Here is a 17,127-nt window from a genome sequence, read left to right as displayed (position 1 = left end):
GGTGTGCACTGGCTCCTCCCCCTATGATCCTCCTCCAAGCCTCAGTTAGATTTTTGTGCCCGGCCGAGAAGGGTGCACACTAGGGGCTCTCCTGAGCTTCTTAGTGAAAGTTTAGTTTTAGGTTTTTTATTTTCAGTGAGACCTGCTGGCAACAGGCTCACTGCATCGAGGGACTAAGGGGAGAAGAAGCGAACCTGCCTGCTTGCAGCCAGCTTGGGCTTCTTAGGCTACTGGACACCATTAGCTCCAGAGGGACCGAACACAGGCCCAGCCTCGGAGCTCGGTCCCAGAGCCGCGCCGCCGGCCCCCTTACAGAGCCAGAAGCAAGAAGAGGTCCGGAAAAATCGGCGGCAGAAGACATCAGTCTTCAACAAGGTAGCGCACAGCACTGCAGCTGTGCGCCATTGTTACTCAGGCACACTTCACACTTCGGTCACTGAGGGTGCAGGGCGCTAGGGGGGGGCGCCCTGAGCAGCAATGTAAACACCTTGGCTGGCATAAATACACCACATATAACCCCAGGGCTATATGGATGTATTTTAACCCCTGCCAGAACTCACCAAAAAGCGGGAGAAAAGGCAGCCGAGAAGGGGACGGAGCCTATCTCCTCAGCACACGGGCGCCATTTTCCATCACAGCTCCGCTGGAAGGACGTCTCCCTGACTCTCCCCTGCAGTCCTGCACTACAGAAAAGGGTAAAAAAGAGAGGGGGGCACTAATTTGGCGCAGTTTTAATACTAACAGCAGCTATAAAGGGAAAAGCACATTTTATAGTGGTATTCCTGTCTATATATAGCGCTCTGGTGTGTGCTGGCATACTCTCCCTCTGTCTCCCCAAAGGGCTAGTGGGGTCCTGTCCTCTATCAGAGCATTCCCTGTGTGTGTGCGGTGTGTCGGTACGATTGTGTCGACATGTTTGAGGAGGAAAATGAGATGGAGGCGGAGCAATTGCCTATTATAGAGTTGTCACCCCCTAGGGAGTCGACACCTGAGTGGATGAGCTTATGGAAGGAATTGCGTGACAGTGTCAGCTCTTTACGACAGACAGTTGACGACATGAGACAGCCGGCTACTCAGCTTGTGCCTGTCCAGGGGTCTCAAACGCCATCAGGGGCTTTAAAACGCCCGTTACCTCAAATGGCAGACACAGACACGGATACTGACTCCAGTGTCGATGATGAGGAGACAAACGTGACTTCCACTAGGGCCACACGTTACATGATTGAAGCAATGAAAAATGTATTGCATATCTCTGATAATACAAGTACCACTAAAAAGGGTATTATGTTTGGTGAGAAAAAACTGCCTGTAGTTTTTCCTGTATCCGAGGAATTAAATGAAGTGTGTGATGAGGCGTGGGTTTCCCCCGATAAAAAACTGATAATTCCTAAAAGGTTATTGGCATCGTACCCTTTCCCGCCAGAGGATAGGGCACGTTGGGAAACACCCCCTAGGGTGGATAAAGCACTCACACGCTTGTCTAAACAGGTAGCACTACCCTCTCCTGATACGGCCGCCCTAAAGGAACCTGCCGATAGAAAGCTGGAGAATATCCTAAAATGTATATACACTCACACGGGTGTTATACTGCGACCAGCAATCGCCTCAGCCTGGATGTGCAGTGCGGGCCTGGCGTGGTCGGATTCCCTGACTGAAAATATTGATACCCTAGATAGGGACAGTATATTACTGACTATAGAGCATTTGAAGGATGCATTTCTATATATGCGTGATGCACAGAGGGATATTTGCCGACTGGCATCAAGAGTTAGCGCACTGTCCATTTCTGCAAGAAGAGGTTTATGGACGCGGCAGTGGTCAGGTGATGCGGATTCTAAAAGGCACATGGAAGTATTGCCTTATAAGGGGGAGGAGTTGTTTGGGGTAGGTCTATCAGACCTGGTAGCCACGGCAACTGCTGGAAAATCCACATTTTTACCCCAGGTAGCTTCTCAACCTAAGAAGACGCCGTATTATCAGGTGCAGTCCTTTCGGCCCCATAAGGGCAAGCGGGCAAAAGGCGCCTCATTTCTGCCCCGTGGCAGAGGGAGAGGAAAAAGGCTGCAACAAACAGCCAGTTCCCAGGAACAAAAGCCCTCTCCCGCCTCCGCAAAGTCCTCAGCATGACGCTGGGGCTTTACAAGCGGACTCAGGCACGGTGGGGGCCCGTCTCAAGAAGTTCAGTGCGCAGTGGGCCCACTCGCAAGTGGACCCCTGGATCCTTCAGGTGGTATCTCAGGGGTACAAATTGGAATTCGAGACGTCTCCCCCTCGCCGTTTTCTAAAGTCTGCTTTACCGACGTCTCCCTCAGACAGGGAGGCAGTATTGGAAGCCATTCACAAGCTATATTCCCAGCAGGTGATAATCAAGGTACCCCTCCTACAACAGGGAAAGGGGTACTATTCCACACTATTTGTGGTACCGAAGCCGGACGGCTCGGTGAGACCAATTTTAAACCTAAAATCCTTGAACACTTACATACAAAGGTTCAAATTCAAGATGGAGTCACTCAGAGCAGTGATTGCAAACCTGGAAGAAGGGGACTATATGGTGTCTCTGGACATCAAAGATGCTTACCTACATGTCCCAATTTACCCTTCTCACCAAGGGTACCTCAGGTTTGTGGTACAGAACTGTCACTATCAGTTTCAGACACTGCCGTTTGGATTGTCCACGGCACCCCGGGTCTTTACCAAGGTAATGGCCGAAATGATGATACTCCTTCGAAGGAAGGGAGTTTTAGTTATCCCTTACTTGGACGATCTCCTGATAAGGGCAAGATCCAGGGAACAGTTGGAAGTCGGAGTAGCACTATCTCAGATAGTGCTGCGCCAGCACGGTTGGACTCTCAATATTCCAAAATCGCAGCTGATCCCGACGACACGACTTCTATTCCTAGGGATGATCCTGGACACAGTCCAGAAAAAGGTGTTTCTCCCGGAGGAGAAAGCCAGGGAGTTATCCGAACTAGTCAGAAATCTCCTAAAACCAGGCCAAGTCTCAGTGCATCGATGCACAAGGGTCCTGGGAAAGATGGTGGCTTCTTACGAAGCAATCCCATTCGGCAGATTCCACGCAAGAACCTTTCAGTGGGATCTGCTAGACAAATGGTCCGGGTCGCATCTTCAGATGCATCAGCGGATAATCTTGTCACCAAGGACAAGGGTGTCTCTCCTGTGGTGGTTGCAGAGTGCTCATCTTCTAGAGGGCCGCAGATTCGGCATTCAGGACTGGGTCCTGGTGACCACGGATGCCAGCCTGAGAGGCTGGGGAGCAGTCACACAGGGAAGAAATTTCCAGGGCTTGTGGTCAAGCCTGGAGACATCACTTCACATAAATATCCTGGAGCTAAGGGCCATCTACAATGCTCTAAGCCTAGCAAGACCTCTGCTTCAAGGTCAGCCGGTGCTGATCCAGTCAGACAACATCACGGCAGTCGCCCACGTAAACAGACAGGGCGGCACAAGAAGCAGGAGGGCAATGGCAGAAGTTGCAAGGATTCTTCGCTGGGCGGAAAATCATGTGATAGCACTGTCAGCAGTGTTCATTCCGGGAGTGGACAACTGGGAAGCAGACTTCCTCAGCAGACACGACCTCCACCCGGGAGAGTGGGGACTTCACCCAGAAGTCTTCCACATGATTGTGAACCGTTGGGAAAAACCAAAGGTGGACATGATGGCGTCCCGCCTCAACAAAAAACTAGACAGGTATTGCGCCAGGTCAAGGGACCCTCAGGCAATAGCTGTGGACGCTCTGGTAACACCGTGGGTGTACCAGTCAGTGTATGTGTTCCCTCCTCTGCCTCTCATTCCCAAGGTACTGAGAATCATAAGAAGGAGAGGAGTAAGGACTATACTCGTGGCTCCGGATTGGCCAAGAAGGACTTGGTACCCGGAACTTCAAGAGATGCTCACAGAGGACCCGTGGCCTCTACCTATAAGAAGGGACCTGCTCCAGCAGGGACCCTGTCTGTTCCAAGACTTACCGCGGCTGCGTTTGACGGCATGGCGGTTGAACGCCGGATCCTGAAGGAAAAAGGCATTCCGGATGAAGTCATCCCTACCCTGATCAAAGCCAGGAAGGATGTAACCGTACAGCATTATCACCGTATTTGGCGTAAATATGTTGCGTGGTGCGAGGCCAGGAAGGCCCCTACAGAGGAATTTCAACTGGGTCGTTTCCTGCATTTCCTGCAAACAGGACTGTCTATGGGCCTAAAATTAGGGTCCATTAAGGTTCAAATTTCGGCCCTGTCGATTTTCTTCCAGAAAGAACTGGCTTCAGTTCCTGAAGTTCAGACGTTTGTCAAGGGGGTACTGCATATACAGCCTCCTTTTGTGCCTCCAGTGGCACCTTGGGATCTCAATGTAGTTTTGGGGTTCCTAAAATCACATTGGTTTGAACCACTCACCACTGTGGACTTAAAATGTCTCACATGGAAAGTGGTAATGCTGTTGGCCCTGGCTTCAGCCAGGCGTGTCTCAGAATTGGCGGCTTTATCCTATAAAAGCCCTTACCTAATTTTTCATACGGACAGGGCAGAATTGAGGACTCGTCCTCAATTTCTCCCTAAGGTGGTTTCAGCGTTTCACTTGAACCAGCCTATTGTGGTACCTGCGGCTACTAGGGACTTGGTGGACTCCAAGTTGCTGGACGTAGTCAGGGCCCTGAAAATATATGTTTCCAGGACGGCTGGAGTCAGAAAATCTGACTCGCTGTTTATCCTGTATGCACCCAACAAGCTGGGTGCTCCTGCTTCTAAGCAGACTATTGCTCGTTGGATTTGTAGTACAATTCAGCTTGCACATTCTGTGGCAGGCCTGCCACAGCCAAAATCTGTAAAAGCCCATTCCACAAGGAAGGTGGGCTCATCTTGGGCGGCTGCCCGAGGGGTCTCGGCTTTACAACTTTGCCGAGCAGCTACTTGGTCAGGGGCAAACACGTTTGCTAAATTCTACAAATTTGATACCCTGGCTGAGGAGGACCTGGAGTTCTCTCATTCGGTGCTGCAGAGTCATCCGCACTCTCCCGCCCGTTTGGGAGCTTTGGTATAATCCCCATGGTCCTTACGGAGTTCCCAGCATCCACTAGGACGTCAGAGAAAATAAGAATTTACTTACCGATAATTGTATTTCTCGTAGTCCGTAGTGGATGCTGGGCGCCCATCCCAAGTGCGGATTGTCTGCAATACTTGTACATAGTTATTGTTACAAAAATCGGGTTATTATTGTTGTGAGCCATCTTTTCAGAGGCTCCTCTGTTATCATGCTGTTAACTGGGTTCAGATCACAGGTTGTACGGTGTGATTGGTGTGGCTGGTATGAGTCTTACCCGGGATTCAAAATCCTTCCTTATTGTGTACGCTCGTCCGGGCACAGTATCCTAACTGAGGCTTGGAGGAGGGTCATAGGGGGAGGAGCCAGTGCACACCAGGTAGTCCTAAAGCTTTACTTTTGTGCCCAGTCTCCTGCGGAGCCGCTATTCCCTATGGTCCTTACGGAGTTCCCAGCATCCACTACGGACTACGAGAAATAGAATTATCGGTAAGTAAATTCTTATTATTTTATTGTTGCGATATGCAGCAATAAAATTGAAACATTTTGTGGCAAAATGATTAATAATAGTATTAATTAGTCAGCCAAAAACGCTGTTTTGTTGCAAACAATTTAGTTACGGAGCTTTAGGAAACGATTGACACAATGCAGTGTGTTTCCTTCAAGTGTCAGAATAACCAAATTACCTGAAAACAATATCACACCTGCTACATCTGTACTGTACAAACCTATTTAGTCAAAGAAAGAAAAGAAGTCTAAGAAAATGCATGTGAGGTTCCTTAAACATATGCCACGTATATCTTATGCTCCTAACATGTTTAATAAGGGTCTACTATGTTATGTCAGCGCTCAGGATCCCGATGCCCAGCATACAGGCGCCAGGATCCGACCGCCGCCATGCCGGCAGCGGGGTGAGTGCAAAAGAGCCCCTTGCGGGCTCTCTGCAGGCACAGTAGCGCGCTATGCGCACCACGCTATTTATTCTTCCTCCAAGGGGTGTCTTGGACACCCCCGGAGGGAGAATAGTTGTCTGTATGCCGGCTGTCGGGATCCCGGCGCCGGGATCCCAGCAGCCGGCATATCAAATGCCTTTCATTTAATAGTCATAGAGAATTATTTGCATGACTCTCAATTATAAACATATGGGAAATATTTAGAAACTTGTATACTGGACAAATGGGTAAATATTGTGTAACCAATTAGTAATCTCCCTTATTAATCCTTTATCCCCTTCCCCTTAACGCCCAATGTGTTTATGACCCCTGCATGCTCTTGTTTTTTTTTTTGTTATTAGCAGGAGATTACATCTGTAATTCTGATCCACATAATGGTGTCTATACCCATAAGGGAGGTATGGGAGCTGCAGAGAAATTGTGGCTCTGCAGACCTACTGTATGTGTGTGTTTTTGTGCAGGGACCTAAGTGATGTGCGCTCATACTGTAGGACCAAGGGACAAGAGCAGGTTTGAGTCATGATATCAGGCAATGATGGGAGGGGGCATTATGACGTGATTTGCAGGAAAGTGCATCTTCAAGCCCCCATCCACTACACTGGGGAAGTGGTCAGGATCTGGCAGGGTGGCCTAATTGCCACAAAATTGTGTAGCACCGTACATCAAGGAAATAGAGAATACTATGTAAAACATAAAGGTCCAACAAACATAATACAGTATAAGCAATGGCAAAATGTATAACATTCAAGAAACTTAAATGCAATAATACCAAGGAATTAGACATAAAATATAATAGGAAGGCACAGAGCAGGAATAAAGTCTAGTCTAGGACAAGAAGCAAAGAGCAAGAAGCATTATACAAGAGCGCGTAGGTGGGCGATGTGATAGAAGACAAGGAAAGAGAAGGAGAGAGCACCTAAATAATAAATAATTTATTACCATTATGTGAGTAGAGGACCCCTTTAAAACTTATTCTGTTGAAGATGTATTTTATACGTTTTCTTAAAATTTTTTTAATATTTAAAAGTTTATGCTACTTTATGTAATGTAATTATCTAACCTACTAAGTCTTGAATTGCCCTAATTCTCAGTACTCTGCCACACAGAAAAAAATGCCTTTTTCTCTAACGTCCTAGTGGATGCTGGGGACTCCGTAAGGACCATGGGGAATAGACAGGCTCCGCAGGAGACAGGGCACTTTAAGAAAGAATTTGGATACTGGCGTGCTCTGGCTCCTCCCTCTATGTCTCTCCTCCAGACCTCAGTTTGAATCTGTGCCCGGACGAGCTGGGTGCTACTTAGTGAGCTCTTCTGAGCTTGCTATAAGAAAGTATTTTGTTAGGTTTTTTATTTTCAGGGAGCTCTGCTGGCAACAGACTCCCTGCATCGTGGGACTGAGGGGAGAGAAGCAGCCCTACTCTCTGAAGATAGGTCCTGCTTCTTAGGCTACTGGACACCATTAGCTCCAGAGGGATCGTACACAGGATCTCACCCTTTGTCGTCCGATCCCGGAGCCGCGCTGCCGTCCCCCTCGCAGAGCCGGAAGACAGAAACCGGGTGAAAGAAGCAAGAAAACTTCGAAATCGGCGGCAGAAGACTCCATTGCGCCATTGCTCCCACACTACACCCACCTACTCCGGTCACTGTAAGGGTGCAGGGCGCAGGGAGGGGGGTGCCCTGGGCAGCAATTAGAGACCTCTTTGGCAAAAGTTTGCATAATATACAGTTGGGCACTGTATATATGTATGAGCCCCCGCCAAAATTGTACATGAAAGCGGGACAGAAGCCCGCCGTCGAGGGGGCGGGGCTTCTTCCTCAGCACTCGCCAGCGCCATGTTTTTTCTCCACAGCACCGCTGAGAGGAAGCTCCCCAGTCTCTCCCCTGCAGTTATACGGTAGAAGAGGGTGAAAAGAGAGGGGGGGCAAAAATCAATATAAACAGCAGCTACTGGGTTAACTTTAAGTTACTGTGTTATTCCTGGGTTAATAGCGCTGGGGTGTGTGCTGGCATACTCTCTCTCTGTCTCTCCAAAGGGCCTTATGGGGGAATTGTCTTCAGATGAGCATTCCCTGAGTGTGTGGTGTGTCGGTACGTGTGTGTCGACATGTCTGAGGTAAAAGGCTCCCCTAAGGAGGAGATGGAGCAAATATGTGTGTGAGAGGGTGTCTCCGTCGACAACGCCGACACCTGTTTGGATATGTGTAATTAAGTGCTAAGGTGAATTTATTGCACAAAAGATTAGAGAACAGACAGGAAATCTACCCATGTCTGTCCCTATGTCGCAGAGACCTTTAGAGTCTCTCAATGCTCACTATCCAAAATAATAGACACTGATATCGACACGGAGTCTGACTCCAGTGTCGACTACGATAATGCAAAGTTACAGCCAAAATGGCAGAAAAGTATTCAATATATGATTATTGTAATAAAAGATGATTTGCATATCACTGATGACTCATCTGTCCCTGACACAAGGGTACACATGTTTAAGGGGAAGAAAGCTGAGGTAAATTTCCCTCCTCTCATGATGAAAAAGAGCGGGAATCTCCAGACAAGAGACTGCCGTTTCCCACAAAGAATTCTCAGGCAGTATCCTTTCCCCACTAGGGCCAGGTTATGATGGGACTCTTCCCCTAGGGTGTCACGTTTGCCCAAAAGGTAGCCCTGACGTAACAGCTATTCTCAGGGATCCTGCAGATAGCGTGCACATTCTGGTACACTACTCAGACCGGCGATTGTGTCGGCATGGGTTTATAGCGCTGTGGCAGCGTGGACAGGAACCTTATCAGCAGAGATTGAGACCCTAGTATGCATATAGATATATATATGTATATAGATATATAGATATATATATTAAAGATGCTGTCTTAAGAGATATGTATATATAAAACATGCCCAAAGAGACATGAGTATACTGGGTCCTAGAGTCAAAGCTATGTCGATTTCTGCTTGACGTGTCCTGTAGAATATGCAATGGACAGATGATGCCGACTTAAGAGGCATATGGAAGGCTGAGGATTGTGTGGAGAAGGGTTCTCGGACCTTGTCTCCACAGCTATAGCTGGTAATTCTGATATTTTGCCTTATATTCCTGCACAGCCTAGGAAAGCACGACATTATCAAATGCAGCCTTTCGAATAAAGAAACAAGAAAGTCCGAGGTGCGTCCTTTCTTGCCAGAGGCGGGGGCAGAGGAAAGAAGCTGCACAACACAGCTAGTTCTCAGGAACAGAAGTCCTCCCCGGCCTCTACAAAAATCCACCGCATGTCGCTGGGGCTCCACAGGCGGAGCTAGGCCCGTGAGGGCACGCCTTCGTAAGTTCAGCCACAAGTGGGTTCACTCCCTGTTAGATCCCTGGGCAATAGATATTGTGTTTCAGGGATACAAGCTGGACTTTGAGAAGATGCCCCCTCACCGACGGCTCTGCCGGCTTCCCCCCACGAGAGGGAAACAGTGTTAACTGCAATTCACAAATTGTATCTTCAACAGGTGGTGGTCAAGGTTCCCCTCCTTCAACAAGGAAGGGGTTATTATTCGACCATGTTGTAGTCCCAAAACCAGACGGTTCGGTCAGACCCATATTGAATTTAAAATCCCTGAACATATACCTGAAAAGGTTCAAGTTCAAGATGGAATCGCTCAGGGCGGTTATTGCAAGCCTGAAAGGGGGAGATTTTATGGTGACTCTGGACATAAAGGATGCATACCTTGATGTCCCCATTTATCCACCTCATCAGGCGTACCTCAGAATTGCGGTACGGGATTGTCATTACCAATTTCAGACGTTGCCGTTTGGTCTCTCCACGGCCTTGAGAATATTCACCAAGGTAATGGCGGAAATGATGGTGCTCCTGCGGAAGCAAGGTGTCACTATTATCACGTACTTGGATGATCTCCTCATAAAAGCGAGATCAAGAGAGCAGTTGCTGAACAGCGTATCACTTTCTCTGGAAGTGTAACGGCAACACGGCTGGATTCTATATATTCCAAAGTCGCAGTTGGTTCTTACAGCTCATCTGCCTCTCCTAGGCATGATCCTAGGCACACACCAGAAAAGGGTTTATCTCCCGATAGAGAGAGCTCTGGAGCTCGTGACACTGGTCAGGAATCTATTAAAACCAAAACAGGTGTCAGTGCATCACTGCACTCGAGACCTGGGAAGGAGGGTGGCATCATACGAGGCCATTCCCTTCGGCAGGTTCCATACGAGGACCTTCCAGTGGGACTTACTGGACCAGTGGTCCGGATCACATCTTCAGATGCATCGGTTAATCACCCTATCCCCCAGGGCCAGGGTGTCTCTCCTGTGGTGGCTGCAGAGTGCTCACCTTCTCGAAGGTCGCAGATTCGGCATTCAGGACTGGGTCCTGGTGACCACGGATGCAAGCCTCCGAGGGTGAGGGGCAGTCACACAGGGAAGAAATTTCCAAGGGCTGTGGTCAAGGCAGGAGACTTGCCTTCACATCAATATCCTGGAACTAAGGGCCATATACAACGCCCTAAGTCAAGCGGAGACCCTGCTTCGCGACCAACCGGTTCTGATTCAGTCAGACAATATCACCGCAGTGGCTCATGTAAACCGTCAAGGCGGCACAAGGAGCAGGGTGGCGATGGTAGAAGCCACCAGAATTCTTCGCTGGGCGGAGAATCAGGTAAGCGCACTGTCAGCAGTGTTCATTCCTGGAGTGGACAACTGGGAAGCAGACTTCCTCAGCAGGCACGACCTCCACCTGGGAGAGTGGGGACTTCATCAAGAAGTCTTCATGCAGATTGCAAGTCGGTGGGAACTGCCACAGGTGGACATGATGGCATCCCGCCTCAACAAAAAGCTGCAGAGATATTGCGCCAGGTCAAGAGACCCTCAGGCGATAGCTGTGGACGCACTGGTGACACCGTGGGTGTTCCCGTCGGTCTATGTATTTCCTCCTCTTCCTCTCATACCCAAGGTGCTGAGAATCATAAGAAAAGAGGAGTGAGAACAATACTCTTTGTTCCGGATTGGCCAAGAAGGACTTGGTATCCAGATCTGCAAGAAATGCTCACAGAGGACCCGTGGCCTCTGCCTCTAAGACAGGACTTGTGCAACAGGGGCCCTGTCTGTTCCAAGACTTACCGCGGCTGCGTTTGACGGCATGGCGGTTGAACGCCGGATCCTAGCAGAAAAAGGCATTCCAGATGAGGTCATTCCTACGCTGATAGAGGCTAGGAAGGATGTAACGGCTCAACATTATCACCGTATATGGCGAAAATATGTTGCTTGGTGTGAGGCCAGGAATGCCCCTACGGAGGAATTCCAGCTGGGCCGTTTCCTTCACTTCCTACAGTCGGGAGTGGCTTTGGGCCTGAAATTGGGCTCCATTAAGGTCCAGATTTCGGTCCTATCCATTTTCTTTCAAAAAGAACTGGCTTCTCTTCCTGAAGTTCAGACGTTGTAAAGGGAGTGCTGCATATTCAGCCCCCTTTTGTGCCTCCAGTGGCACCTTGGGATCTTAACGTGGTGTTGAGTATCCTGAAGTCACACTGGTTTGAGCCACTCAAAACCGTGGAGTTAAAATTTCTTACATGGAAGGTGGTCATGCTATTAGCCTTGGCTTCAGCTAGGCGTGTGTCAGAATTAGCAGCTTTGTCACATAAAAGCCCCTATCTGGTTTTCCATATGGACAGGGCAGAATTGCGGAACCGTCCACAATTTCTGCCAAAAGTGGTGTCATCTTTTCATATGAACCAACCTATTGTGGTGCCTGTGGCTACTAGGGACTTGGAGGATTCCGAGTTGCTGGATGTGGTCAGGGCTTTGAAGGTTTGTGTAGCCAGAACGGCTAGAGTCAGGAAAACTGAGTCGCTGTTTATCCTGTATGCATCCAACAAGCTGGGTGCTCCTGCTTCAAAGCAAACTATTGCTCGCTGGATCTGTAACACGATTCAGCAGGCTCATTCTGCGGCTGGATTGCCGTTTCCAAAATCAGTAAAAGCCCACTCCACAAGGTAGGTGGGTTCTTCTTGGGCGGCTGCCCGAGGGGTCTCGGCATTACAGCTTTGCCGAGCAGCTACTTGGTCAGGACCTTGTGTTTGCTCATTCGGTGCTGCAGAGTCATCCGCACTCTCCCGCCTGTTTGGGAGCTTTGGTATAATCCCCATGGTCCTTACGGAGTCCCCAGCATCCACTAGGACGTTAGAGAAAATAAGATTTTACTTACTGTTAAATCTATTTCTCGTAGTCCGTAGTGGATGCTGGGCGCCCGTCCCAAGTGCGGACTTCTTCTGCAATACTTGTATATAGTTATTGCTTAAATAAGGGTTATGTTGTGGTTGCATCAGGGTTGATCTGATGCTCCATTGTTGTTCATACTGTTAACTGGGTAAGTTTATCACAAGTTATACGGTGTGATTGGTGTGACTGGTATGAGTCTTGCCCTGGATTCCAAAATCCTTTCCTTGTACTGTCAGCTCTTCCGGGCACAGTTTCTCTAACTGAGGTCTGGAGGAGGGACATAGAAGTAGGAGCCAGTGCACACCAGTATCCAAATTCTTTCTTAAAGTGCCCTGTCTCCTGCGGAGCCCGTCTATTCCCCATGGTCCTTACGGAGTCCCAAGCATCCACTACGGACTACGAGAAATAGATTTACCGGTAAGTAAAATCTTATTTTTTTCTACAATAAAATGTCTTATAAAATTCATGTGTTTTTTTTCACAATAAAAACAATATAATCACATAAAAAGCTACACATCCATGCTTTTCCTGTTAGTGGTGTGGATGTAGTATTCACAATCCTACATGTTTCGTCACATGTACTTCATCAGAGGCTAAATCTGAGTGGTAGCGATAAAACATACTGTTAGGAGAAGGGGTATAAATATACAGCTTACTTCATACAATTAAATTAAACAGATACACACCAATAGAAGACGAATAAACATTCACATTACAGGTTCATATAGAATGCTTGGGTTGGGTATTCTTTACCAGCGCTGGGGATTCCGGTGGTCAGCATACCGACCGCGAGGTCCCAACAGGAGAATGCGGGGGGTGGCAAGCGCAGTGATGCCCCTTGTGGGCTCAGTGGCTCTATTCCCACTCTATGGGTGTCGTGGACACCCACGAATGGGAATAGTCCCTGCTAGTCGCCATGCCGAATGATGGGATTTACATGGGTGCGGGATGTAGCCGTCAGTATTGTGACATCCCGAATGCTCAAAAAGTCTGACAGGATGATGACATTTTCGTGAATGGCATATCTACAAAATCATAAATATAATAACACATATTGTCATATCATTGACAATAAGGCAAAAGAACACACAAAAATAAACAGGTGATTACCAAATGGGAACCATTTAAAACGATACATACCAATCCATAGGTAGTAATTCTAATCATGAATCTAGTGGATTTATCCATATACTTTACACTGTATATATATTTTATTTATTTTTGTTACCATAAGTGCATACAGCCTTTCATAACTGTTACACTTGAATTCATTAAAGAAATCAAAATATATTTGAGAAACTGCAGCATCAATCCAATTTCCTAATTATTTAATGCTTTGTAATTGTCTGTAAAAATTCTGAAAACTAGGCTCAATGCTTGAAGTTGCTTTAGAAATCATTTTATTGCATTCAAGTTGTAGCCATAGCCAGATTAAAGGTGACTCTGGTTGGTTGTTTTGTTTCAACATGTGCTAAATTGAATTAGGCATTGAGCTGAGTAAATCCCCTGGTCGCTGTGAGGCATGGAATGCTACAACACCAGCTATGTTTGTCATATGATTTAATAGTACTTGAATAGCTGATTAGTTTGCACACAGTGCATAAAACTGAAATGGCAGCGCACTAGGGTAATTTAGTCAGGGAAAGTTTATGATGTGCGTTATTTTATTTACGTGTTTATGTGTCAGCAAGAATGTGAACATTAAGGAAAAAGAACAATAACATGTTATTAATACATGGTCCACATCACAAACCCTATAGGAAGAAGCAGTAATGTGTGTAATAGCACAACGATCTAAAATGAAGAACCAAACACCATCATTTTTCCCAGGCAATATAATTCTCCATCAATCTCTTCATTCCCCCAGGAAAAAAATAAATTGCTAAAAATAAATCCAAGACATCCAAATAACTTATTACATATATAAACTGAGAAATTTAAGGTGACTAAACAGGTAATGAAAAATGTATAAAAGAAAAGAGATTCACATGTTTTCCCCCTACACCGCTCCCCAGCAAATGATCATCCAAATGCATGTACTATATGTTATGCAGGATAAACAGGATGTATGTTGTACAGGATAAACATGGTTCCAAAACATGGGAATAAAAGAAGTGTTAGACCCCAGTTTTGTCTACATATTACTGGTCCAATCCCTCTTTCTCACTGCATAAAGGCATGTACTGCTGACCTCTCACTTTTGTATGTTTGTTTCTGGTCTCTATGGGCCGAATATAATGACACCCGATTTCGGCAAAACCATGCCTTGTACTGTAAGTGATTGCCCCTTTAAAAGAAAAGTCAGAGTTCGATCGGCATCCCGTATGGCCACCGAACGTGGGCGTCATTACATCTTGCCCTATATTTGTTTTAAATGTCAGACCTAAGGGTATATTTACTAAAGCTTCTAAAACTAAAATGTGGTGATGTTGCCCATAGCAACCAATCAGATTCTGTCTATCATTTTCTAGGGTGTAATAGAGAAATGATAGACAAAATGTGATTGGTTGCTATGGGCAACATCTCCACTTTTCATCTTTAGAAGCTTTAGTAAAGCTTTAGTAAATATACACCCTAGAGGTCATTAAAGTATATGAAAGTTTGGTTTGTACCTATTTACTATTTGTTTAGTTTCAATAATTTAAAATTTTGAATTCTAATTATGATACCAATTTACACTGATTATTGATAAGTTTATGATTGTGTTATCAAGTGTCACAAATCCATATAATCATCGGGGCTACTAAAATAGATGATATCACTGCATTATTTGACTCTACCTGATACTACACTAAGTTGATTTCTAGTATAGTAAATCACATTAATTACCATGTATTTCTATTCATTTTAGTGTGTCGTGTTTGCTATGACATCGGGACAAATGTGGAATCATATACGTGGACCCCCGTATGCTCATAAAAATCCCCAGAATGGCCAAGTGGTGGGTATATGTACTTATTAGTGATTTCTAGTAATTATCACTTTGTAAAGCTGTTGATCTGTGCTATGCTGCTATGCTGCTGTATTGTGTATCTTAGTTTCTTTTATACTAGGTATGGATCAGTAAGTTTGTTATATACATGTTTAAGCTTTCTTACATACAGTAACCCTATAAAAAAAATCTGCTTGTAGTAATGATTGAAGTAAGTGCAGTTTATATAAGTTTAAATGCAAATACCATTTCCATAGTAGGGGGGAGGGGGGGGGGGGGTATAGCACTGCAGAAGTGTTGGGTGTAAGTATAACCAATGAGGCCACGCCCATTGTAACATGAAAACACCCCCAGAGCGCCACATCCAGATCTCCGTTTCCCAATTCTGTGTTGGTTACAATGTCTGTGCTGTATGAAATATGCAGCTACACTCAAATGGTTTAGTTTCAAATACAGTAGATAATTGAATTTTTGCAAAATAAACATTTTGTTTAACATACAGGTAATACTGTATATTGTGTAATCTAACTAGTTACCGTATTTTTCGGACCATAAGACGCACTTTTTCTCCCCAAAAATGTGGGGGGAAAAGTATGTGCGTCTTATGGAGCGAATAAGACGTTTGCGGGTAGCGGGTAGTGGCGGCGGCCGGCGGGTAGCGGAGGCTGGCGGGTAGCGGCGGGTCCTGGATGCTACTGCTGCGCCATCATCAGCAGAGCGTCATGTAACTCCCCCGCTCCCTCATACCTCCTCCCTCCTGTCGGGTAGCGGCGGCCGGCGGGTAGCGGCGGGTCCTGGATGCTGCTGCTGCTGCTGTGCCGTCATCAGCAGAGCGCAGAGCGGCCACATCTCAGCAGCAGAGCCGGCGTCATGTGACTCCCCCGCTCCCCCCCACCTCCTCCCTACCTCCTCCCTTCTCAGGAGACGCAGGGAACCACTGGTACTGTCAGTGTGTGTGTGTGTGTGTGTGTGTGTGTGTGTGTGTGTGTGTGTGTGTGTGTCTGTGTATTCTGGCTCTGACAGAAGGCTGCACTGTATTCTTGAGTCTGAGAAATCCCAGAAATATCTCTTAGAGGTCAGAATATTTTTTTTTCCAGTTTTCCTACTCTAAAAACTAGGTGCGTCTTATGGTCCGGTGCGTCTTATGGTCCGAAAAGTGTTTGTGATAGCCAAGATGGGGATTCTGTCATGTCACCCTATAATTAGAAAAGTTTTGGGCCTAATATATTCACTCTCTTCACTCCCCTGGTTCTCTACTGTCAACATTATGCATCTCTATGCACCGTCCCCTGAAGCACACTGTAAAATAATTTCCTCTTTTGAGCATCGAAAGTGAATTATTAATTTATCCTGTCCTTCCTGGCATCAAAACAATGATTATTCCTGTCAGAAACATGTCTCATAGATTTACTGGATGTGCAGTGTAACATTGGTGCCAGTGTGCATCACTGTGTGATAAATCAAATTAATTATTTATTTATACCATGCTTTACGCTAAAGAAATGTACTGAGAATTAGCTCACACAATAGTTACTTTTTCTTTCAGAATGTGCATGCTTGCTGCCTCTGACAGATGGCTTTGGAAGCAGATCACAGAGATATACAATATTATCATTCTATTTATAGTGCCAACATTTTTTGTATGAAACTGAGGGATGTCATTTAGAGTTTAATACTGTCTGTAGTATATGGCTGCTGCTAATGCTGTCTTTAGTATCTAGCAGTCACTAAGGCTGTTTGTAGTACTGTATATGGCTTTTGCTAATGCTGTCTGTAGAATGTGATGGTCACTAATGCTGTCTGAGTATATGGGGCACTAATGCTTTCTGTTGTATATGGTGGTCACTGATGCTGTCTAGTATATGGGGTCACTAATGCTTTCTGTAGAATATGGGGGCACTAATGCTCCCTGTAGTATATGGGGGCACCAATGCTGTCAGTAGTATATGGTGGTAACTGATGCTGTCTGTAGTAT

At 46.3% G+C, this 17,127-nt stretch overlaps 1 protein-coding gene across 2 annotated transcripts in view; it reads left to right on the top strand.

Moving 5' to 3' along the window:
• Nucleotides 1-17,127, top strand: part of TUSC3 (tumor suppressor candidate 3) — a 563,832-nt gene that overhangs the window by 444,468 nt on the left and 102,237 nt on the right. For both annotated transcript variants that reach the window (XM_063920865.1, XM_063920866.1), the window contains exon 6: nt 15,072-15,161. In XM_063920865.1, the coding sequence (XP_063776935.1) occupies nt 15,072-15,161 (90 nt within the window). The remainder of the gene's footprint in view (nt 1-15,071; nt 15,162-17,127) is intronic.

The sequence above is a fragment of the Pseudophryne corroboree genome, chromosome 1 (assembly GCF_028390025.1).
Source record: "Pseudophryne corroboree isolate aPseCor3 chromosome 1, aPseCor3.hap2, whole genome shotgun sequence".
NCBI lineage: Eukaryota > Metazoa > Chordata > Amphibia > Anura > Myobatrachidae > Pseudophryne > Pseudophryne corroboree.
Note: the sequence above shows the minus strand (reverse complement) of the source record. Positions and strands in the feature narration are given on the sequence as shown.